Source organism: Periplaneta americana, chromosome 1, assembly GCF_040183065.1.
Source record: "Periplaneta americana isolate PAMFEO1 chromosome 1, P.americana_PAMFEO1_priV1, whole genome shotgun sequence".
NCBI lineage: Eukaryota > Metazoa > Arthropoda > Insecta > Blattodea > Blattidae > Periplaneta > Periplaneta americana.
In genome coordinates, this window is record NC_091117.1 from 77,219,356 (window position 1) to 77,245,431 (window position 26,076).

Here is a 26,076-nt window from a genome sequence, read left to right on the forward strand (position 1 = left end):
ACCAGGTAATCAGCCCAAGCGGGGATCGAATCCGCGCCCGAGCGCAACTTCAGACCGGGGCAGGCAAGCGCCTTAACCCACTGAGCCACCCCGGTGGCTTCCCCAAGTTATTTTTAGACTTTTCCGAGTAGGCTAAGTAACATACTCGTTTAACCAACATCTGAATTCCATTCATTTCTAGATTAGAGAGATTCACAAGTAATTAATTTCAGGTAGTATAATACTCTTTCTTTCTTTCTTTCCTTCTTTATTCTTCATCTTTGTTGTCTACTTATAATTCAATGCTCGTGTAAAAATTGTAAATTATATTTTATTCAATGATGATCGCAACTGCCGAGATTATATCAGCGTCGCGGGTGTGCCGGAATTTTGTCCAGCATGAGTTCTTTTACATGCCAATAAACCTACATGTTAGTTAAGAGAGGACACGCCTTCAATCAACATCAGTCACACATTGCGGGCCTCCCTGACATGTGGATCACGTCACAGGTCCAACATCGGGACACACAGGACAGCACATGACAAAGGACAAATACCCAGTCCTGTGGACTGAAGATAAATCTCCACTACCAATGCCGGAAATCGAACCACGGAAGGATGGATGAGAAGCACGTACGCTATTCTCAGAGGTAAGCGGCGAATAGCAGGAAAAATCACCGAATTAAATAATTAATACACTTACATGCAACACACTTCTCCTCCACACAGCAGCCACTGCAGCACTCAGTGTTGTGGACACACTGCAAAACACAAAATGTATAATTACAGAAATAAGCAATACTGCAGCTTTGTTTTCTCTTTTAAATAACCATTTTTGCATTATGTCCTAACTTATCTTCAAAGAAAATATGGGTCTGTCTTGTTTAGGCTACTTGTTTGCAGAACCTCGCGCGTGTTGTCTCAAACAGCAAGCTTGGACGCAAGTGATCTGTTTAGGCCTACATTTCCCGGCAATTTCTGAGCATGAGGGTACAACCAGAACTAGACTAGACGGTATTTCGGAAGGTGGTCGGCTGCTACATGCGCCGTAGCATTTCTGGTTTGTGACGTCACAAACTTGTACAGTAGAACCAATCAGAATCAGTCTATAACAAGTACTTCCAGAGTTCGTTTGTTCACGTGTGAGTGTTTCAATACATTGAATAAGTAAAATTACCATTTACTGTGTGTGTGTGCGTGCGTGCGTGTGTGTGTAAGATAAATAAATGGAAGAAGAGACTGTAAAAAGACAAGTATTGCACAGGCAGGCGCGGAAAATAGTGTTTAAGGTATATAATTATTTTAAAAACGTTGACGAGCAGAACGCCGCCGGCCATATTGATGCTGACTGCAACGTTGCCAGCAAACGCTAGCAGACTACCGCCTTCCGAATTGCCGTCGACTCTAGGAAATTGGTACCGAAAATATTAAGTTATGTGAGCTTGGACTTTACCTCTACCGAATGAACAGTAGTCAAGCAGCTCTAAACGTCTAAAAACCGCAAAAAGAAGTGTACAGTCGGGTGGTAACCAAACTTGTCTTTGTGCCAATGGTCCATAGTCATAAAGCATGAAACACAATAAGCAAATAATGTAAAAGTACACTAATTTCCAATTAAAACCTTCGTAATTTTCAATATAAAATAATTTACTCATACGTATAAAAGTAACAAAATAAATGCATAATGATATGTCTCTAGACTTGTTACTTAATTATGTTTCATTTTATCAAAATACTCCTACGTTCAGAAAACTATTTGTATGCGAAAAATGCTCGTCTTAAGTCATAAGACGTGACGATCAAATCTGAAATATAATGCAGTATTTCTTACTATATCATAGAATGAACAATAGCTTTGTGAATCTAATAGCGCATCTCGTATGTGGCACATAAATTAAACCCATAAAATTATTTTCAAGGACACTTCATATTTACTTTAATAACTATTGGGACTTCTGCGGATTGATAGGCCTATATATACTTGAACAACAATATTCTTCCACATATCTCACGGCTTCAGTCACTTCCACATTTTTGGACTGCAGGAGAATGATTGTTATAGGCAATTCAATATTGTTTGAAGGGATATTGTACCATTCCAACATTATACATTATATCGAATAAGAATTATGTATAGGCCTACTTGACTTAGGTTTTGAAGAAGACTGTTTCTCTTCATTGCTACATTTCCCATGTAAAGCGAGGTGTTCCGCGTGATTTTACATAGCACAATGTTCCTGAACTACTATTCGTTTTATAGATTAAATTTCCACATTACATAATTTCCAGTGAAATATTTTTGCGTTTGTTAATATGGTTATCAGCAATTTTTTTAAGTATTGCATTCAACTTCTTGCAATTGGAGGATTTAACTTCTGCCATGTTGAAAACCGTTCATTCAACTGCACAACCCCAAACGAACGTTAGTACGTAATGAAACTGCTTCTCTAATGTGTATAATATTGTAATGTAGTGACTCACTTCATCCACCCATAGTTGCTGATATACTGTGAGTTATTTATGTGAACAGAGTATACACCAAGGTCCGAAAGTCTTGCCATCCCCCTTTATTTGTCTGTTGATTTGTGACAATGGTTGATACTTTACGTTCCAGCTTGTTTAGTGATCCAGAACATCAGTATGGGCACCATCATTGTTGCGGCACAAAACGATGCTGCGCCATGTCCTGTGTGAAATTTTCTGCAGCAAAGGTGGTATGATTTCCCTTTGGGAAATAATTAAGCAGCATGTCTCGAAACATCGATAGGCTACCAGTCAATTGAAAATTTGAAGCAAGCTGTTGGGGAGGGATTCAGGGAAAACACACCAGCCTTTGCTGCGGAAAATTTCACAGGATATGACGCCGCATGATTTTGTACCGCGACAATGATGGTCCCATACTGGAAAAAAAAAATAAATTATGGTTTATTTAACGACGAACGCAACTGCAGAGGTTATATCAGCGTCGCCGGTGTGCCGGAATTTTTGTCCCGCAGGAGTTCTTTTACATGCCAGTAAATCTACTGACATGAGCCTGTCGCATTTAAACACACTTAAATACCATCGACCTGGGCCGGGATCGAACCCGCAACCTCGAGCATAGAAGGCCAGCGCTATATCAACTACGCTACCGAGGCCGACCCCATACTGATGTTGTGGATCACTAAACAAGCTGGAACGTAAAGTATCAACCATTGTCACACATCTGCTATGACATGTTCAAAATGGATGCACATTAACATACAAACAAGGGAGAGGGTGACAAGACTTTCGGACCTTACTGCAGAATGCTAGTACAATAGATATATATGCCTAGTTGCGCTCAACCTGAAAGCAATGTTTTGGTACGAACTTCCTAAGACTGGTACAACTTCAGAAGAATCTTCAGATACAAAAGGAGCAGCTGCAGAGAAGACAGAGACCACTAGGGACCCAGCTATCAAGATTACTCGAGTGGACAAAATCTTGGTTAGACTACGAACAGAATTATTATTTTTATGCTTCACATTTGTTTCCAAACACATCTTTTCAAAATGTAAACACAGTTTCATTTTAAGAATAAAACAAGACTTACTCTGTGTGTCTCTCTTATGCATTCCGCTGTGGACGCTGCTTCAATGACCGCCACCACTGCGAACACCGTTGCAGCACTCACCACGACCAACACGGTCAGGTTAACCATCGCTTTATGTCTGTAACAACAAAGTACCGCATCAGACGGCTCAGAGCGAGAGCAGACCAAAGCCTTTCACTTCTCGGTTTCACAAACTCTACATGCAACCGATGTCTGTCTATTCGTGGAGTGTTAAACCAACGGTACACATTAGACTAGCAGACGTGTCACATCATGTTTAGAAACCACGTTCCACAAATTTCTAAGTCCCAACCACCATCTTCACAGGAGATGGCTTTCCAAAGAATCTGACGATGGTTTTCTTCAGTATGTCGATTTTCCTGCCAAATTTACTGCACAAGTGACTCACTATCGTCTAGCCATTGTTTTTTTTATTTTTAATAGGTTATTTTACGACGCTTTATCAATATCTCAGGTTATTTAGCGTCTGAATGAGATGGTGATAATGCCGGTGAAATGAGTCCGGGGTCCAGCACCGAAAGTTACCCATCATTTGCTCATATTGGGTTGAGGGAAAACCTCCGGAAAAAAACCTCAACCAGATAACTTGCCCCGACCGGGAATCGAACCCGGGCCACCTGGTTTCGCGGCTAGACGCGCTAACCCTTACTCCACAGGTGTGGACCCTAGCCATTATCTATCCTTCGAACTGGAATGGAATTTCGGGAAAAGGCACTACGACCCAGCACTGTGATCTTTCAAGACCCATTGCGCTAACCCTCAAGCCAGGCGCATTCCCAAACCCAGGTTTCGATCAGACAACTCCCTTCTCCAGCCCTCTCCGTGAGTCTCCAGTCCGTGTTCGAAGAATGCCATGTAATCATGATGAAATGGAAAAATGTTAACGGAATTATGTAGATGCCTAATATGGAGTAAGGGGAAAACCCCAAAAAACCTCAACTTCGACCTTGACCGCCACAAGTTTCACGACGAATTTTTCAATTAAAAATCTCAGTCCTGTCCGGGACTCGAACCCGGGCCGCCTGCGTGACAGGCTGAAGGTCTTATCACTTAGCCACCGCAGGGGATTTGTCTATCCTTCACACGCGTCTATATTAGAAATGGAATGTTAGAAACTTAAAAAGTATCATTTATCATAAATATCAGATTTGGCATAGCCATTTTCCTTTTAGAAGCCTTAAAGAACGAGTAACAACATTTTTCTGGGGAGGTTACCAGTTACTCTGAGGATAATATTGAAATATAGATAATTACAATTTTAGAATGCCAAATGACGATCTACATATATCACCTAGGAAATGAAGAAAGTGTTTTGGACGACTGAAGAAAAAATTGGGAAGCTGAATAAGCATCTTCCTATTCTTGAGATGACATCATCATATCTTCTTTGTTTCAGGTGGGAGTATTTTCCGCTACAGGTTCTGCAGATCAAGGTTCGAATCACAGAAGGAGACTCGAAATATGCCTATAATTCTCTTTCATTGTTATGAGGTGTGGGTCATTTTGTGTTTTCACTATGTTGTCTCAAGCGCTGTGCCATGCTTTTCTGCAGCTTGCAAATTGATGTTAATTCACAAAATAACTGAACTAGTAGGCCTAGACCTTGATAGGCGAATCCTCGGCCTCATCTCTCAAAATACCATCTCGCTACCACCGATTCCATCGACACTAAATAACATAGTAGTTCATACAGCGTTGTTAAATAACCTACCAGAAAAGTAAACCTTAATGTAAGTGGTCATGGTAAACTCAGTTCTTCTGGTATAAACTCATGCCTTGATTAGTGTTACCATGAGAAGAAATTCTATAGGAGGACATGGAATCTAAAATAAGAGGACAATGGCTCACCTTAGTTCTCTCACTACTTGCTGGGTTAGTATTACATCTGTACCCTACTTATCGGTGAAGCCCACTTTGTGCACAAGAGTCTAAAGAGACAAACATATCTTGTAACAACTATGGAACTGTTCACAGGACATGTCCTTGAAATGATATTTCACTATGATGATACCTCTGACTGTCTCCGTTACCATGCGATTTCGTTCTTTTGTCCATTGAGCAGATATTAGGGAAAATACTCTCTCACACTTCCATTGTGACTTGGGATAAATAAATAGAATTGACATATTTTTAAGAGTTCTGAAAAAGTTTCAGTGCACGCAGAAGTATTGAAATTGAAGAATTTACACCATTGTTTATCTAAAGTTAAATCTTTGTCAAAATTAACTTGATTCTCATATCTTTGTACATTGCAGAATAAAATTGATAAAATAGCTTAGAATCATGAATAGTGACATTTTTAGAATGTTAGAATTCAATACATGTCAATAGGTAATCATATTTTATGTTTTATGTGCTCCAGCTACAACCATTGAAAGCACTTAAATTCTTTTATAGGTTTTTACCATTTGTTTAGATATTCTATGCATAATATCGCACATTATTCAATATTCACATTAATTCTAGTTGAAATGCGAAATGTCGAACATTTCAATTTTTTTAATGCCTGTCGAACAGGATAAAATGATTAAAAAGAGGACATGTCCTCCTTTTGCCGGACGGACCCTAGCCTTGATGGGCTTGAATCAAGAGGGGAGGGATATTTCTTTTGAACTCTTTTTTTTTTTTTTTTTAGTCACTTCTTTTTCCTTCGTCACAAGAACGCACACCATTTTGTATTGTAAAATCTAACAAGTATGAATGCGAAAAATGTGTCATCATATACGGAATTTTGTTTAGTGTGTTCCATTGAAGGAGAGAGGCGAAGTTAACAATGGAGTCACGATGTAGGTGTGACAGCCAAGAAGTGTTCCGTCATTTGCTAAAAACAACGAATTCCCAAGTGTCTGTTTATATAAAATATTACACAAGAATTATTATGCAAAATATAACAAAATCACTTTACCTAATTGCGTTCCTACTGACTTACTTGCTACTTTAAATTACTGATTCTAAGAAAAAGGTTACCTAACATGATTTTATATTTATATTTGTTTCGGGTAAATATTGCGCAAACAACTCGGATTAGCACTTACTTCCTTTGTGAACTATCACAAGTTTCCCGTATATTTTACCAAAGTGTGACTAATGTTCTTTTTTAACGAATATATGCTGTAGACACAAAAATGTGTTAAGTCAAGCTGACGCTAACACAGTAGAGTGCCATTAACTGAGTACCTGGTATCTGTGAAAGACAACACAAACCTACATGTGAATTAAAGAGTAAATAAAAGAGCTGTCAACGTGTATCATTATAGGCTGCGTATTTCAGCCAGGTACAGGTACGTTCGTGTACAAAATAGTTACGCATCCTCTGCCCTCTTCCTAGACGCAGTCATAGTGAATAACCTTATCGATCACTGATCTTACTGGTCTTATTATTTAAATAACTACATCTTTGTGGCTGATTGAAGGTTCATTGCAGAGGAAAAGTGCCTTACGTAGGGTGCTCAAGTGTGTAATATTGCAGTGCATAGTTGATATTATTGAACTAATATTTTCAACAACTTTATATATAGGGGAGAGTCGGGTAGTATCGGACAGTGAGTTTCTTTCATCTACCACACGATGATAGTACCTGATTGACATGGTTACGTTTCTGTGATGTCGCATAGATAAACGTAACCATGTCATTCAGGTACTATCAATGGTGGTAGATAAAAGAAACGCACTGTCCGATACTACCCGATGTCCGATACTACCCGACTCTCCCCTAAATTGTGTAAAATAAACTTAAAAGTGACAAAAACAATGCACTGAAAAACACTGAAATACCAAAAGACACAAAGTGTGTTGAACGTAATCCAAAAGAACCAGTACCATAAAAATCTAGAAATTATAAACATATTAACTCGACGTTTAGCACGGATTTGTGTAGCCTAGCATGATGCTCAGTGCCAACATCCCAATTAATAAATTAAATAACGTACATTTTAAGAAATTTCTGGAAAAGTACATAGAAAATTAGTGAGTTTTCAGTGATGAACTACATGCAACATCCTAATGAAACACGAAAAAATATCAGACAATAGGAATATCTTGTACTACATCATGCACCAATAACGTCATGTACTAATGAAAGAATTTCTTGCAATATAAAATCATTTCAAGTGACATCCGCATATGTTCAAGTTCTGTAACTTACGAATGCACGTTATTATTCACTGCAAAGATCACGACGAAAATGAACATCACGGCTGAAGTATGTGTTTACTAGTATAGCTTCAAAATGTCGGGAGTTGACTGTACTCCACGAACACGCAGCTATGACCGGTTTGTTCATATCCTTATTTGTTGCATTACCTGTGTTCGGCGTACTATATACCTAATGTGTCTTTAACTTCTGTCTTTAGGTAGCTGGAATACGGAGCGTAATCATAAATGTATGTATATTAATGTTCTGAACTTATAATAAAATTCAGAACATTATGCACTATGTAACACAGTTTAATATACCTATGGATTTAACATGGTGCTGGAACTGATCAGGAAGAGAAAAGAATTGGTTGGGTCACTGGCTGAGAAGAAACTGCCTTCTAAAGGATGCACTGGAAGGAATAGTGAACAGGAGAAGAGTTCGGGGCAGAAGAAGATATCAGACGATAAACGACAGTAAGATATATGGATCATATGCGGAGACCAAGAGAAAGACATAAAATAAGAATAGGAAAGATTGGAGAATGCTAGGTTCGCAGAGAAAGATCTGCCCTTGGGCAGAAAATTATGAATGAATGAATGGACCAATTAGTCAGATTTCGGTTAATCTGAAAAGAGAAAAGAAACTTAACGGAAATTTTAGACAATCCCGCCAGATTGCTATCAGTCTTTCGAAAGTTAAGGGAAACGGAGGGGAGAGAGGGGAGAATTGATACGTTTGAACTTCCCATGAGGTTCGATTGAAATTTTTATAAATGATTTTGAAGAAATTAACAACACTAAGGCTTACATGATGTTAAATTACAACAGCGAGAAATAATACGCGGTATACTAGAGCATTCGATTAGTAGCAAAAATGCTGTAAATAAATGCCCCTAGCAGTGGCCATTGAAATCTTTTACTATGTAGGCTATTTTTTTTATTTTAGTAGGTTATTTTACGACGCTTTATCAACATCTTAGGTTATTTAGCGTCTGAATAAGATGAAAGTGATAATGCCGGTGAAATGAATCTGGGGTCCAGCACCGATAGTTACCCAGCATTTGCTCATATTGGGTTGAGGGAAAACCCCGGAAAAAACCTCAATCAGGTAACTTGCCCCGACCGGGAATCGAACCCGGGCCACCTGGTTTCCTCGCCAGACGCGCTAATCGTTACTCCATAGGTGTGGACTAGTAGGTATTGCAGCAGAATTATTTCATAAATATGCAACATTGAAAGTCTCGAAGAAACCATATTATTTTGTCAATACAGTGATTGTTTATGATTTGTAGCACATAATACAGCCCTAACAAATGTTCAGTAAGTGCTTTATGAAATCCAAGTTTCAAGAGGAAAAAAATGCAACTCGGTGCTTTAGGGTAATGAAAGAAGCTTATGGGAGATAAGTCTTACCACAATGAACTATTGCAAGATGGGTGGAAGCGAGGCATTACTTTCAATCGAGAGCTGACAACCAAAGAGCTTTAGAGTCCGCCATCTCCCACGATTTGGCAACGTATTGTTGACATGGTAGGGGATTATATTTGAAGTATGTAATGCCAAAAGTAACCTAAAGAAATTTAGTGTGAAATAGTAACTATGTCGCCATTACATTTCGAATGCCCTGGTATTACGAATATGCCTATCTTCCCTACCGCAATGATGTGTAATAGAGTTCACAACGATCGAGAAAGCAAGATTAACAGCGCCCGCAAAGCCGAAAACCCTCGCGACAATGTTGTATGTATTACGTCGCGTCGTTGACGTAAAGACTGCTTGTGAGTGTTTCGAGATGTCGAGATTGATCACTCCCGAAGTCCCGAACGTCCAGCAGCCTTGAATCGTCACAGTTGTTTATATCTGAATGAACTTTTATTTACCTTGGCAACTGTTATATATGTATAAACAATTATGTAGCCTATTTGAAACATCATCTCTACCTTTCAGTGTATAATAATCCGTCCCCCCAATCTTTATTTAATTACTAGGCCCTTATTAAAAGGCTAGGAATTTTCTTTTCATATGTTTAAGAAATCTCAAGTAAAAAGATATTAACGTTATGTTTTATGTTTCTTAGAAATGCAAATTTATTTGAGAATTGTTTTTTTTTTTCTGTTTATAGGCCTATAACCATAGGTAATATCATATAATAAAACCAGAACATTTTGATAACTAAGATACTGTTTTGCTTTGTCTTTCTGTCTCATTTAAACATTTATAATGTTATTTATTTCAATGATATATATTATTCAAAGTTACGAAATCTTTCCATGCCGACCAAATGCTATTTCTAGAATGATGAGCGAGACTCGAAGCGCACGAGACGAGACGAGACGAGACGAGACGAGACTCGAAAGACAAATGCAACGAACACAGCGAAGGCTGGAACAAGGATAGTATAGACGTACAGTCATATTACTTGCTTTTCACGCTAGGTATTATGTTAGATTACCTTGGTTCAGATCCTAAGTAAATGCTTAGCGATTTGAAGTTTTTCGTAAACTTCATCTTTTTTTCGTTAGGATTTCAGTGTTTACATATTGCATATGACCATTAATATTTCCCAATATTGTCACAGCTTCATTGCAGCATAACTTATAGGAAGGACACATAGCATACAGTAAATGGTTCTATACAAATGAGACTCAAGATCTGACAGCCAAAGGTGAAAGTGTTCCTATATTTATACTTAACAATTATAAATAAAACACGTTTGAACGTGCGCGTTTCCAATATTACTAAGAACAAGAATTCAGTCTCATTCAGAGTGTGTTAAACGTTTCAAGACGCTATTATCTTCCCAATAAATAATAATTTACTAACCAGTTTGCTCACATTTTACGAACCTACTGTCCTTTGATGACCGTGAGCAATGTCTCATCCGTCATGATCACCTGAGACGACCGCTAATGGGAACTGAGTCACTCAAGTGCTGAGTACAGCAAATAGCAAACAACAACATCAAAATGAAAGAGAAAACACGCAACATGCGAAGCACAGCACGGCACACAATCGGTTTGACAGATGAAGTAAACTGTGACCAAGTGACTATGTAAACACATTGTGTCAGTCCGACAAAACCGAACTTTCATTTTTAATAAAAATATGTGTAGAGTGCAGGCCTACTAAATTTCTTTTCAATCACCCATATAGTCCTAAATCTTTGAAATTTCAAATAGATAGCAATGATTTTTCAACAGTAATCTCACTAGAGGTTTTGATTTATCCAGAGGAAATCAAAACTCGAGTGGGATTTAATTGATTATTACACGATTAGAAGAAAGTATATACAGATTAGAAGAAAAAGTACTCTAGTACATTAAAATATTAACTGACTTACTAAAATTCTATTTCACTTATTTTAGCTTTACCAAAACGTTTGAACGGAGCAGTCATTTTCAGTTGACTATACGATAAACAAATGGCAATCGCAAACCACGTTTTATAGTACAGTAAAGAATTTGCAGTTTGAAATGTTGGCAAACAAAGAAACAAATGGAAGGGAGGTGATAAAAACAGAGTAAAGTATATAAATATTAGTCTAATAAAATAAAATAGATATTAACTACTTGCTAAAATTCTAATTCACTAATGTTAGCTTCACCAAAACGATTGAATGGAGCCGCCATTTTCAGTCGACTATCTATGCGGGAAACAAATGACGATCGCAAAGCATATTTTATAGTACCGTAAAGAATTTGCAATTTTAAATGTTGGCAAACAAAGAGACAAATGCTAGGGAACTGATAAAATTGTAGCGATAAACAGCCATGATTGTTTGAAACACGTCCTTTCGTACAGTTTTATTGGTCAAAAGTAGTATGACGTAGTAAAAGTGTAACAGATAAAAATACATTCCAAGAGAAAAATCGGCATAAAATAGCGATTCGTTTAAAGCGAGCTCTGATTATTTTCTTCCAACTCTCTCTCTCTCTCTCTCCCCCTCTCCCTCTCCCCCACCCTCTCTCTCTCTCTCTCTCTCTCTCTCAGCACAAGCAGTTCTGCAACAGTAACATCAGCAACAGAAGCAGCCTATCCCAGTCTATCATGAAAATAGTCCATTGTTTTCCTCACAGTTATATGACTGTTCTGTTCCATCTCATATCTACTCGTACAATGGATTGTTTTCGTAATACACTGGGATACTGTTTGGCTATAAATGTTTCTCATTTTGAGCATCTGTGATAAATTTGGTTAGTCACAATGTTTTGTTTAGTTTTATGGTCTACTCAATATGATTTTACATACTTATTCGTCTCAGATTTGAAGTCCACGAAACAAGTTTAATAAATAGTTACGAGACGAGAAATATGAGAATGGGTAAAGTTTCTACTCATCCATACGTAAAATTTAATGGAGATTCGGAATATGTAAATTTTAATATAGGGTGTTATTTTTTAATTAGTTTACTGTTACAGCCTGTATATTTGAATAACTGTTTTCGAATACCGTCATAATATTGTATGGTTTAGGGGAGATTGTTGTATCTTGAAACACTTTTCACATTTCATTTTTTTAATTTTGGAAAATGAAATCTTTTAAGTGAAAAAACGCTTGAAATAATTATTGAAGATTCCTTTACAACTCCTGTAAGTATTTTTATGTTTTACAGATCTATTAAGGATGGAAAAAATAAAATAAGGGATATGTAATGTGTTCAAAGGTACGAACAGGTTCATGTACCTTGGAACCTCTTGCAAGTTGGAACACATGGAATATAGATGGTAATATAGCTGTAAAAATTGACAATCATATTTAAAATGTATTTGCCATCAAAAACCAGAGCAGGGTTTTCTGATTTAGATTTTATTTCCTAGAAGATTAATAACTGCTTCAACAGCTTTCTTCAAGGCATACGGATCAATTGGAGGCCTCTTGACTTCAGACTTACTTCGTGACATAATCTTAAAATAAAAGAAAAACAAAAACCGGTAGCATCGTGTACCTTGAAACATGTTCCATGGTAAAAGATGTTTTGTGTTCAAAGATACAAGAGGGTGCACGTTTAAACAAATATGGCTCCCAAAATTAGAGATTCGAATAAATCGTGGAAATTAAAATATGTTATTACTCACCAGGTGATAGGGAACACACCGTACTTGATTGATAGTAACAAATACAATCTGGTTTTGCCTTAGAAAACATATATCAATGAACTAAATGTTTACTTTTGGTACTAAAAAAATTGTTTTTTTTTTTTTTTCACATTTTGCAATAAATCAAACCGAAACTATGAAAAGAGCTAGTTAGCGACTTTCTCTACAACCTACTTCAGTTTCATTCCTCTAGGTAGCAGCAAAAATTAAAAAACAAAAAATGTTCAAAGGTATAATATGTTCAAGGTACAAGTCTCCCCTATCTCCAGCAGGTTTTGTTTAAAACTTTTTTTTGTAAAATTAAAATTTAAGAAGTAATTAACAATATTCCATACTTATTGTTCACTCTGTTTATGTGTATTATATATATTTTTACGTGTGTGGCGCATTCGAAAATATTAACTTTACGTCTTTGTGAAAAGGAAAGAAATGAAGCTGTGTTGGAAAGAGTGGGTGAAGAAAGAATGATGCTGAAACTAATCAGGAAGAGGAAAAGGAATTGGTTGGGTCATTGGCTGAGAATAAACTGCCTACTGAATGATGCACTGAAAGGAATGGTGAACGGGAGAAGAGTTCGGGGAGAAGAAGATATCAGATTATAGACGACATTAAGATATATGAATCATATGAGGAGACAAAGAGGAGGGCAGAGAATGGGAAAGACAAGAGAAAGCTGGGTTTGCAGTGAAAGACCCGCCCTTGGGCAGAACACTACGAATGTATTTGTGAATTAGCTTATTTTGTCTCACAACAGTACCCCTTCTCCCAATAAAATCGTTCTATCTCCGCCTATGGGGCATATACAATAAATCTTCATTTCTCTCCTGGGAATCGAACCCGAGTCGATTGAGTTTGTAATTCTGAAAAGTTACCATTGTACCCATAACGCAGGACTTGTTGTAGATACGTAGACTATGCATTAATAAAAATATAATTAACACTGTAACATCTACATTATTCATATATTAAACTTACGTACAGGATTTGCTGTGAAACGATCGTCCTTCACGGAACAACACCTCACGAATGTCGTTTAGTCCAGTGAATACTATAATACTCTTACTATGTACCACAATTGTAACACGTGCACTAGTTTGCATGCTGTGAGCAGTAACCCCCAGAAGGCGAAAGTTGACCTAGCAGAAGAACTGGTTTCTAGATAAGGAAACGATTTGTAAGACGTCCGCTCCTTCATTTTGACATGGCTAGAATTTGTTTCTGAAGAGGCAAGAAAAACGTTTACGGTATAATGTCTTCTTTTACGCTAACCGTTGTATACACGAACACTAAGATCTAGACTTACAGCAACACGAGATCCCATGTGGATTGGAATCCTGCTTAGTTTGGGATTATTGTTCTTCCGTTGTCTGTGATGTTTCATGTAGGTCGATAAAATTGTATCACTGACGGAAGGAATTTAATACAGTCAAATCTCTCTATAGCGATAGCCTATTTAGGGGAACAAAGAAAAATACTGTTATAAGGAGGGTTTTAAAAATAAGACAAATTGGTAAGAGGCTTTCTATTCAGCTTACTTGGTGTGTACAGAGTCTTTCCTAAGTAACGAGTCTATCGAAAAATCAACTATTTTGAATAATTTTTTGAAATGATGTTCATCCTCACGAGAAAGAACCTTCCCCGTGCCGTACAGTCGATTTGGAAACAAACACCTCCTACCTCCGCCGCGAGAGGAAGCTACGTATCCATGTGTAATGTGTATTTGATGCCAACTTAAATGACTTAGAGCATGGCCTTCTATACGCCAAAGACTTAAAATGATCTCGATTATGGCCTTCTATACACCAAGTATAATGGCACACGGCCATGTCTATACACATTGTTGTGATAGACTGGAATGATAAAATGCCACGGAAACGCTTAACGTTATTGCAGAGGAGAAAAATTGCTGCCTTGTTTGAACTTAGAAACAATGTCGGTCAAATTAAGCGTTTATTCCGTAGACAACGTGTTTCCAGGCAGGTGGATCGGTCGCACAGGACCAATTCGTTGGCCTCCGCGATCACTTTATTTGACTCCCCTGAACTACTTTTACTGGGGATTCATCAAGGATCGTGTCTATGCGACTAAGCCACGCACCACTCGTGAATTGGTGGAACGAATTGAACACACGATACAAATGGTTACCGCCTGACGTGCTCACCAGAATCCATTAAGAGTTGATACGTTACTTACATTTGTGCATTCAGCAGAACGAAAGACATTTTTAAAATTGCACACCATGATTTGACAACAATTTAAACTGTTTTTATATTTATGTCTTTTAATGAAGGTTTAAAACACTAACCATTCTTTCGTTTATTAGCTCTGGCAGCGAGAGGAAGGGATGTTTGTTTTCAAATCGACTGTATGGCACCGGAAAGGGTTCTTTCTCGTGAGGATGGGCAACATTAAAAAAAATTATCCAAAATAGTTAATTTTTCGATAGACTCGTTACTTATGAAAGACCCTGTATATTATTATACAAAGCGTTAAAATTATTACTGAAACCCTCTTAATATGTTGCCCATTATACTGTCAAACATTTTTAAAAGATGTCGCATATGTCAGTTTGTTTCAGAGCTCTCTTCACGGAAATTGCCACACATAAAGACCTTATTAAATCAAAAGACACTAATTACACTTCTGAAACATCACTAACACTAGATAGGAACTGTTAACATGCTGCCTCTCCTGGAGTTATAGTTGAAGTGACTTGTTTCTGCAGATCATTTTCTTCCTCTTCTTCTTCTTGGTCATCAGGGTTCCCTCTAATTTCAGCAAGTATGTCTTCCTCTGTAGACTCAGAGGAAACTAAAATGTCGGGTTGGTGATAGGAGGAGAAAGGATGCCCAAAGTAAATACGCAGTGGTCAGTTAAACTGAGATTTCTATCAAGTAAGATCTACCTTACTGTATCGCTTAGCGACAAACATTTCATTTTACCGGGCTTTATCGTAGTAGAGAAAATATTACACTGGGGACTATTAAAGTGTATCGTTCAATAAAAATATATCGCAATAGAGGATATCGTTATATCGGGAGAATTTTTACATTAAAAGAACACATTTTATGCCGGTAACCATATTTTTAATCAAAATAGAGGGGTTAATCGTTCTAACGATAATCGTTATACGGAGATTTGACTGTACAATATTCCGCTAAGATTTACGCTAACTAGTGCTTCGAGGATGCACTGAGGCGTGCGTTCAGCTAATTACCTGGTTCGGTGTTTCTATTCGTGGCTTTTTCCAACTGTAAGGTGTCGTTAAATTAAATTATGGTTTATTTAACGACGCTCGTAATTGCAAAGTTCATATCAGCGTCGCCGGTGTGCCGGAATTTTGTACCGCAGAAGTTCTTTTACATGCCAGTAAATCTACTGATAAGAGCCTGTCGCATTTAAACACACTTAAATGCCATGGACCTCGGCAGGGATCGAACCCGCAACCTCGAGCATAGGAGGCCAGCGCTATACAAACTACGCTACCGAGGGCGACAGTGTCGTTAAATAAGCAATTAAAAATTAAAGTCTCTGAAAAAACATCATCATCATAAACAACACGGCTTAGGCCTTAAGGCCTGTTCCGTCTCCATATGTAGTTTAAGAAATATTAGAATTTAAAGTTGATCACTTCATCTCTTTTTAAGTTGAATGATATCTCTTCTGCCTCTTAGTCTACACTGGTATATTATTTTCGGAATGCGATTTTGTTCCATTCTGAGATCAAGCCATCTATTCATAGGCTATATTCATTTTATCAAGAGTTGTCATACATGTTACGGTATATTAAGTTCTTCGCGGAGTAAATACAATCTTCCAAAGGTCTGAGGAGTCTCATTTCTATAATTTCTATTTTTTTCTCTTGTTTTTCAGTTAAAGCACAAACCTCAGATCCAAAGATTAATGTGGGTATGAAAAGTATTTTATAACTAGGCTCCGTAATCCAGCTACCTAAAGACTGAAGTTAAAGACACATTGGGCATATAGTACGCCGAACACAGGTAGCTAATGCAACGGATAAGGATATAAACAAACACGTCGTCGCCGCGTGTTCGTGGAGTATAGTCAACTCCCGACATTCTGAAGCTATATTAGTAAACACATGCTTGAGCCGTTATCTTTGTACTAAATAATAACATGCATTCGTAAGTTACAGAACTTGAACAAATGCGGATGTCACTTGAAATTATTTTATATTGCAAGAAATTATTTCAATAACATATGACTTATTGGTGCACGATTTAGTAGGCCTACAAGATATTCCTATTGTCTTGATTTTTTTTTTTTTTGTTTCATTAGGATATTGTACTGAAAACACACTAATTGTCAATGTACTTTTCTAGAAATTTGCTAAAATGTAGATTACTTAATTTATTAATTGAGATAGCACTGAATATCATGATAGGCTACACAAATTCATGCCAAACTTCGAATTAATATCTTCATAATTTTCAGATTTTGATGGTACTAGTTCCTTTGGATTACGTTCATCACACTTTCTGTACCTTTTGGTATTGCAGTGTCTTTCAGTGCACTGTTTTTTTGTCACTTTCACGTTTATTTTACACATGTATATATAATATTGTCTATATTGATAGTGAAAGGGTACAGTACATCAGTTATTCATAGATTTCAAAAAGGCATATGACACGGTTAAGAGAGAAGTTTTATATGATATTCTTATTGAATTTGGTATTCCGAAAAAACTAGTTCGATTAATTAAAATGTGTCTCAGTGAAACGTACAGCAGAGTTCGTATAGGTCAGTTTCTGTCAGATGCTTTTCCAATTCACTTTATTCACTGTGGGCTAAAGCAAGGAGATGCAATATCACCTTTACTTTTTAACTTTGCTCTAGAGTATGCCATTAGGAAAGTTCAGGATAACAGAGAGGGTTTGGAATTGAATGGGTTACATCAGCTGCTTGTCTATGCGGATGACGTGAATATGTTAGGAGAAAATCCACAAACGATTAGGGAAAATACGGGAATTTTACTGGAAGCAAATAAGGAGATAGGTTTGGAAGTAAATCCCGAAAAGACAAAGTATATGATTATGTCTCGTGCCCAGAATATTGTAGGAAATGGAAATATAAGAACTGGAAATTTATCTTTTGAAGAGGTGGAGAAGTTCAAATATCTTGGAGCAACAGTAACAAATATAAATGACACTCGGGAGGAAATTAAACACAGAAGAAATATGAAAATGCCTGTTATTATTCGGTTGAAAAGCTTTTATCATCCAGTCTGCTGTCAAAAAATCTGAAAGTTAGAATTTATAAAACAGTTATATTACCAGTTGTTCTTTATGGTTGTGAAACTTGGACTCTCACTTTGAGAGAGGAATATAGGTTAAGGGTGTTTGAGAATAAGGTGCTTAGGAAAATATTTGGGGCTAAGAGGGATGACGTTACAGGAGAATGGAGAAAGTTACACAACACAGAACTGCACGCATTGTATTCTTCACCTGACGTAATTAGGAACATTAAATCCAGACGTTTGAGATGGGCAGGGTATGTAGCACGTATGGGCGAATCCAGAAATGCATACAAAGTGTTAGTTGGGAGTCCGGAGGGAAAAAGACCTTTAGGGAGGCCGAGACGTAGATGGGAAGATAATATTAAAATGGATTTGAGGGAGGTGGGATATGATGATAGAGAATGGATTAATCTTGCCCAGGATAGGGACCAATGGCAGGCTTATGTGAGGGCGGCAATGAACCTCCGGGTTCCTTAAAAGCCAGTAAGTAAGTAAGTATATTGATAGTGAAAATATTAGTTCAAATATCCTCAACTATGCCCTGCAATATTACACGCTTGAGCGTCTTACCTAAGGCATTTTACCTCTGCAATGAACCTTCAATCAGCCACAAAGATATAGTTAAATGACTGCTTCCCAATTTTCACTTTCTAAAGGAAGAGGGCAGAGGATGCGTAACTATTTTGTACACGAAAGTACCTGTACCTGCACAGTAACGTCACATATCGTCGTTGTTCCTGCAATAACTCCTATGTGACATATTTATTGATTGTCAGATTTTTACTCTATTAAACAACTTAAATAGTGATACAGCAAATAATAAATCTCCTATACGTAATTATATTTCTTTGTTTCGAAAATGTAAGAATTCACAGTCTCCTATGTACGGCTGCCATAGGATGAATTAATGTGTTTTTTCTTCCTATTGAAAAATTTTATATTTTGCACATAGGAGTTATTGCAGGAACAACGACGATATACTTCGAATCAGGTAACTTCATTCCAGTTTAAAGGTAGCTGGAATACGGAACCTATTTATTACATTTAAAATAGTTTCCTTTCTAATGTTATTGAAAAGTGCTCTTTCAATAGTTCACACCAGCTATTTTAATTTAGGAAGCTTTGTTTCTGCATCAGATGCTCTACCATAATATGATATAATATAGCCGAGGTAATTAAAATTGTTAACTTGTTCAATGGGCTCATTATTTATTACAATTTTTGTTTTAGAGGCATTTTTCCCTGAAAATCCCCATTATCTTCGTTTTCTTTATCGATATCTTCAGATCATAGCCACAAGCTATTTGATTTAATTTAAATAGTACTCTTAGCGAATACAGTCTATCATCTGCAAATAACATCGTATTGAGAGGTGTGTTAATTATTATGAAGATGTTAATTCAATTCTAATTGCCAAATTCTGCCAATTTCTTCAATATGTAATTTAAAGGGTTTCGTTATCTTTCATCATGTCTGTAATTCGATCTGTAATTCCGTATTTTGCACACAGATACCATCGGGATGATGCCCAATTGCAATGAAGATATCGCTCGGTAAAGAACTGAGTGCATAAACAATATTATGCTATGCTATTTCCAAAGATTGTAATCAAGAAAGACAAACCTTATGCTCTGTAGCTATTCGGCTGTGATGTTCAAGTCCTTGTTGAGATACGTAACTGCTCTCCTTTCTTCATAATCTAGTTCCATTGGGAATTCAAAATAGTGGCGCTGGGGAAGGGGAAGCAGTCGAAGTATTAAACATAGATTCATTCATATATTACTGCTTCGTTAATCGATTTTTGTACGAGTTGTAAATTCTTTTCTTATGTTTATTTTGTTAGTGGATTATTAGTTCTTGGAGTCAAAAATGAGTTTTCCATAAGTGAAGACTTAAATATCTTTCTCATACACAGAAACGGTAGATTTACCCAATTTCATCAAAATCCTAAGGCCCGTGTTAAAGAAAAATGTGCAAATGCGGTGCACAAAAATCGCTCGTTTAATAGACTAGTATTTGATGCTGATATAAATAAAAAGTTTCCTGAAAGATTTTCCCTTATTAAGCAATTTATTACGTTATTAATTTTGTTAAGTTTTACAGTTATATTGATGTAATCATCACTCACTTCTTATCCTGATCGGTAAATGAACTGATCGCTGCTCAAATAGCCACCATTTACACGATATAGGCCTATACCTTTTTGTAATGCACGAAAATTGTACACGCGGAATTCAAAATGGATCAGAATTTAAAAATAAATGTTATCTAGGATACAAAGAATTTTTCTCTCCCTTTCTGCCGTAGTTAAGTTGCCGCAATCCCGAAGGTCGCCGGTTCGATTCCCGATGGAGTCATTGATTTTCTCCATTGATCTAAATCCTACCGGCCGGCCCGGAATGATCCTTGGTTTCACTCATAAGCAAACATTCTCATGGGAGCAGATAAAAAAGGTAAGTTTTTTTCCACCATGTTAATGTTATCAAAACAAATGCTTATGTATACTAATTTTGGCCAGTCGCAATTATGAGGGCCGTCCAGTAAGTAAGCTTCCTTGAAGGCGTTTACAGAAAGGAAACACAATTTCATGGATTAATTTATTGAAACAGATATAGCAATTGCTGAGCTATTTTTCAACAAACTCCGTACCGGAATTGAGACATTTTCATACCATGGGATGAACTTTTGAATACTTGTATCGTACAAATCTGCCGTCTGGGATCAGAACCAGTGTGTGACAGCCGTCTGCACTTCTCTGTTGATCCCACGGTATGACAAATATCTCAATTCCAGTGGGGGATATGTTGAAAAATAGCTCAACAATTGCTATATCTGTTCCAATAAATCCTTCTATGAAATCGTGTTTTCTTTCTGTAAACGGCCCCAGGGAAACTTGCTTCCGGAGAGGACCTTTTTAATCGTGCTCGAGCGGCCAAAATTTGTATGAACACTTTTGACATCATTAACATGGTGAAAGAAAAAAAATAACTTTTTTATCTGCCCCCATTAGAATGTTTGCTTGCCAGTCTCTAACAGAAATGAATACCAGACTTGCTTTCTTGGTGTAAAGCCGGCAAGCATGTAGGCCTGGCACCTCTACTGCTACTAATGCCAATTTTCTGTAAAGGAAGAAACCTTAACTTCCGCTACTCTGAGGGCCTGTACTAGGGATAACTGTACTACTTCCATAACTATTTTTAACTCACACCGTACACTTTCAGTATGCCCCACTCTGCCCTTTATTGAGGCGAAACCACCCGCACGTGATGTTAACCATCTCCATCCCGCACGAAAGAAAATAAAAATAGCTGCAATAGAGAAATCTATAAATCCAGTAAGACGAAGACATGCATGTCACGAAAGGTAAAGAACGCTAGACAGATCAAATACTGACTTCAGTATGAGTCTATTGATCCCTCTCAGAGCCGGCCTTGGGTATGGCCTATAAACTATTACAACAGTCTCCTGTAGATTTCCCACTGCCCACTGTGTAATGAATTCACTTCAGTGACTTAGATGTGAAGTCATAATGAGTTGTCGAGGTCACCTCTCGAAATAATTGCCGTCACCTTGGCTGTGCAGTCTCCTTAAAACTGTCTTCACGCACAGGACATCAGATATTCGGTCACAGCTACGTTTAGGCTAATACTACAGCCGGATATCCTCACCATGAAATTACGTTCCAGTAGTAGTAGTAGTAGTAGTAGTAGTAGTAGTAGTAGTAGTAGTAGTAGTAGTAGTAACAGTAGCGTAGTAGTAGTAGCAGTAGTGTAGTAGTAGCTTAATAGTAATAGCAGTAGTAGTAATAGTAATAGTAGTAGCAGTAGTAGTAGTAGTAGTAACAGTAGCGTAGTAGTAGTAACAGTAGCGTAGTAGTAGTAGCAGTAGTGTAGTAGTAGCGTAATAGTAGTAGCAGTAGTAGTAATAGTAGTAGCAGTAGAAGTAGTAGTAGTAACAGTAGCGTAGTAGTAGCAGTAGTGTAGTAGTAGCGTAATAGTAGTAGCGGTAGTAGTAATAGTAGTAGCAGTAGTAGTAGTAGTAACAGTAGTGTAGTAGTAGTAACAGTGGCGTAGTAGTAGTAGCAGCAGTAGTGTAGTAGTAGCGTAATAGTAGTAGCAGTAATAGTAGTAGTAGTAGTAGTAGTAGTAACAGTAGAATAGTAGTAGTAGCAGTAGTGTAGTAGTAGCGTAATAGTAGTAGCAGTAGTAGTAATAGTAATAGCAGTAGCAGTAGTGTAGTAGTAGTAGCGTAATATTAGTAGTAGTAGTAGTAGGGTAGTAGTAGTAGTAGTAGTAGTAGTGCAGAAGTAGTAGTACAGTAGTAGTAGCAGCAGCGTAGTATTAGTAGTAGGCTTAGTAGTAGTAGTAGCAGTAGGGTAGTAGTAATAGTAGTAGTTGCAGCAGTAGTAGTAGTAGTAGTAGTAGTAGTGGTAGTAGCAGTAGTGTAGTAGTAGTAGCGTAATAGTAGTAGTAGTATCAGTAGTGTAGTAGTAGTAGTAGTAGTAGTAATAGTATCAGTAGCTAGTAGTAGTAGTAGTAGTAGTAATAGTAGCAGTAGTAGTAGTAATAGTAGCAGTAGCGTAATAGTAAAAATTCGTAGTTTCGAAAACAACGGATGTCTCACTAAAAGGGAGAACAAGCAGTATCTGATCATGCAAATGAATGATTTCATTGTATGCAGATATCTAACAAGAGTACAACAATAAAGAGGATATACGGATCAAATCGTATGCCGCATTATTTTCAGTGATGAAGCTAAGGTGTAAATACTGGGTAACCTGAAAAAATATACTTACTTTATATATTTTTATACAGCAAATGTTTGTCGGCTTTTCTATCAGAGTTTGTGACACAGACCCCACAAGAAAATGACCACTCATTTTCACCCCCAAACAGAAGACAGGTAAAACAATATAACTTATGTCTCAGAGCGCCCTGTTAGCCAAGGTTATTTCCTATACCATGGAAATTGAAATTTCCTATTTTGTCTTCCTTCAACCGCTATTTTAATATGTAAATGTAGTGTCGATCTCCCATCTTTGTAAACTATTTTTTTTTTCATACGTCCGTCTTGAAAACGGTTTTCCTTTCAATTCTGCAAATGACCTCAATGTTCTCTCAGTATGAGCCATTTTACACAAAATTACTAACACACACGCATGCACTTTTGATTAAAGTAACATTCAACAGTGCAGCTCAACCACAAAACACGAACATAGCGCGGCGTATTATATCGCGATTGAGGCTAGCCCCACGTCCTACTACTGAGTCGTAGCGAATCGATACCCCTGCCTTCCCTCAAATTTCCCAGTCGAGCGTCGCTATGAGACTTATGCCACGAGCCTCTCGCAGTGTAATGACTGCCAATAGTGAATTTAATGTATGGAAGGATCGGAGTAAAACCGAGTGTTACGATACGAACTTATATTATTAGATACAATGACTCATATTTTTTGGGTAGGCTAAGCCTGAAAACCCTCTTAAGAACTTCGCTACTGATTGTAACAATCATATGATTGATGGTGGTTTATTTAAGTAGCATTTCACAGTGATATCTCATACTCTAAAATACGGGAGTAATACAGCAATACAACATTATTTTGTGTAATATGAACTTAATAGTAGAGTAAATGCTTATGCCACAAAGAGTGCCCGCACGCCAAGCTCTGCTGTGCAGCGGGTAGCCTGCTCGACCGGGATACGGAATCGCAATAGGAAGAGAAGTGTACGCGTCGACCGTGCCATTTATTTTGTAGTAATAGAATGTCACCAATATTAAAAAGTCTCTGCAAGTTTTAACCTCCCAATTTCTGCAGATTTCTGACAACTTGAAAATTTCACGCCTTTATTTGAAAGTCCAAAATTCGGCAACAGTAGTTTTTATAGCGTCGATGGAATTGGTTATAGCGAGGTGGTATTTGGCGAGATGAGAACGAGGATTTGTCATGAATTACCTGACATTCTCCGTACAGTTGGAGAAATCCTCGGGAAACCCCAACCAGATAATCAGTCTAAGCAGGAATCGAACCGACGCCCGAGCGCGTAATTATTATCAAATTTATTTAATTCAGTTTATACTAACTCGAAATAATATGGAACTACTTCTTAATGGACACAGAGCAAACTTAACAAGCACGTCCGTATCAAAACGACGTGTCAATCTTCATTCATCTATATTACTGCAATATTTCGATATCAGTAGCCAGGTACGAAAATTAAAAGAAAAATATTCATCAAATTTTAGCACTAGTCAATCCACTTCTGTATTTCAAACAAATATTTACCAAATAGGCCTAATATTTCGAAATTCATAGTATAAACCAGGTAAATAAAAATACAATACACTATAATATACAATAAACAGTTTAAGTTCAATGTTATTGTTTCAAGAAAATTAAATGGAATAGTAAGTTCCATGACTTGTTTAGTAGTGGCGGCTTTAGTGGTGACAGCGCGCATAATAAACAATGTCAAGTTGTTTTTTATGGTACTTGTTTCCTTTTCTTTTCCTGCGTGACTTGAACGTTCCTGGACTGCAGCATATTTACCTCCTAATCTAATGAGGGCCGTGCTTGCATAAAAATTACAAAAATCGTAAAGTCGCAGTCAATGTATTACAGTTATGTTGATTCGTTAAAGCTACGTTAGGTATTCCATTGCAATTCGAAAGTATCACAACTACTATATTATGTTCACAGTGTAGCGTTTCACATAATTATTTTATTCAAATTCCAACAAAATAATAAAGTAAAATCTAGATTCCTTATAATTTCTTCATAGTATAAAATCACAATATTCTGCGCTTATATTTCGTTTCAATAAAATCACCACATGATATTGACGCAGCAATATTAAAAGATTTAATTGCCGGAAAAAAAGGATTAAGTAAAGCTATCATCTCCAATATCATGAAAATCAGTGATCACGAAGTGAATTCCTCGGTATCAAGTGAATCAAAAACAAAACTAAAATCCTTCTATTTAACTACAAGACAAGTATTCTGGCGCCATTATTTGACTCACAAATATTGGCACATACGTTTTACTGAATTAGCATTTTGCACAGTTGGGTTATACATTTATAAATGACTTAAAATGAAAGCACAGTACTTACTTGAATGGAAAACTTCCGTAAGATTAGATAAAACTGTTGCCCACCAACTTCCTACAAAAGGTAAAATACACTGTAGTTTTTAGTTCCTCAGCTGATCACTCCTACTGCGTTGCAATAATATACAACGGCGCTCTCCGAGGAGTGGCAGGAAATCAAACTAGTTAAAGAAACATGAGCTAGGTACAAACCAAGATGACGTCATTACTATGCCCACCTGTAACTGCGGGCGATATAATGGCCATGACAAATTTGCTTGGGCTTACTTAAATAAACCAAGACCACATGCACAACACAGGAGAGTTGGAAAAGGCTCAAATGTTTGGAAGGACGTTCTGAAATTTCTTTACCGTTACACAATCACCCATGAACTCCGAATAAATGCCATTATCGACTATGTTTTGACACGACCTGCGCAGTATTACTCAGGCACAGCGGCAGAAGTAAAAAAAGTTAACCAAAACCAAACCTTTGTGGTGGCTGAATGGTCAGAACTGCAGCCTGTCACGCAGCGGTCCAGGTTCGAGTCCCGGTTAAGCTTTTTTCACTGGATGAAAAATCCAGTGACACTTGTGGCGGACAAAATCGCAGTTGAGGTTTCTCTCGGGGTTCTCCCGTTTCCTCATATTAGGCATCTACATCATTTCTCCATTTCATCATTCCCCGAACGCCGGCTGGCGACGCACGGAGGAGGCTGGCCTAGGAGCGAGGGGGATTGGCTGCTCGAAACCTGGATACGCAGCGAACCTTAGTGTAATCAACCGGTGTGGGTTTGGGAATGAGCCTACCACAATTTAACTACATTGCCCATACGCAAATTATGAATGTGGCTCTTATTTTTAGATTTCAATACATTTTTCTCTTAGCTTTCAACTTCTAAAACTTTCAACATTTTCGTACTTT

General features: G+C 37.4%; 1 protein-coding gene across 2 annotated transcripts in view; it reads right to left on the reverse strand.

Annotated features, from left to right (window-relative positions):
* LOC138696905 (uncharacterized) overlaps positions 1–25,336 on the reverse strand; it is a 43,341-nt gene extending 18,005 nt beyond the window's left edge. Inside the window, exons 1-3 of one of the 2 annotated variants that reach the window (XM_069822392.1) lie at positions 25,177–25,336; positions 3,554–3,671; positions 683–740 (exon numbers count right to left, since the gene is read on the reverse strand). In XM_069822392.1, coding sequence (XP_069678493.1) covers positions 683–740; positions 3,554–3,661 — 166 coding nt within the window. In that variant the 5' untranslated portion in view covers positions 3,662–3,671; positions 25,177–25,336. Of the gene's footprint in view, positions 1–682; positions 741–3,553; positions 3,672–10,557; positions 10,608–25,176 lie in introns of those variants that run through there. The other variant, XM_069822384.1, reaches the window with a different exon arrangement.
* Positions 25,337–26,076: the final 740 nt, after the last annotated feature.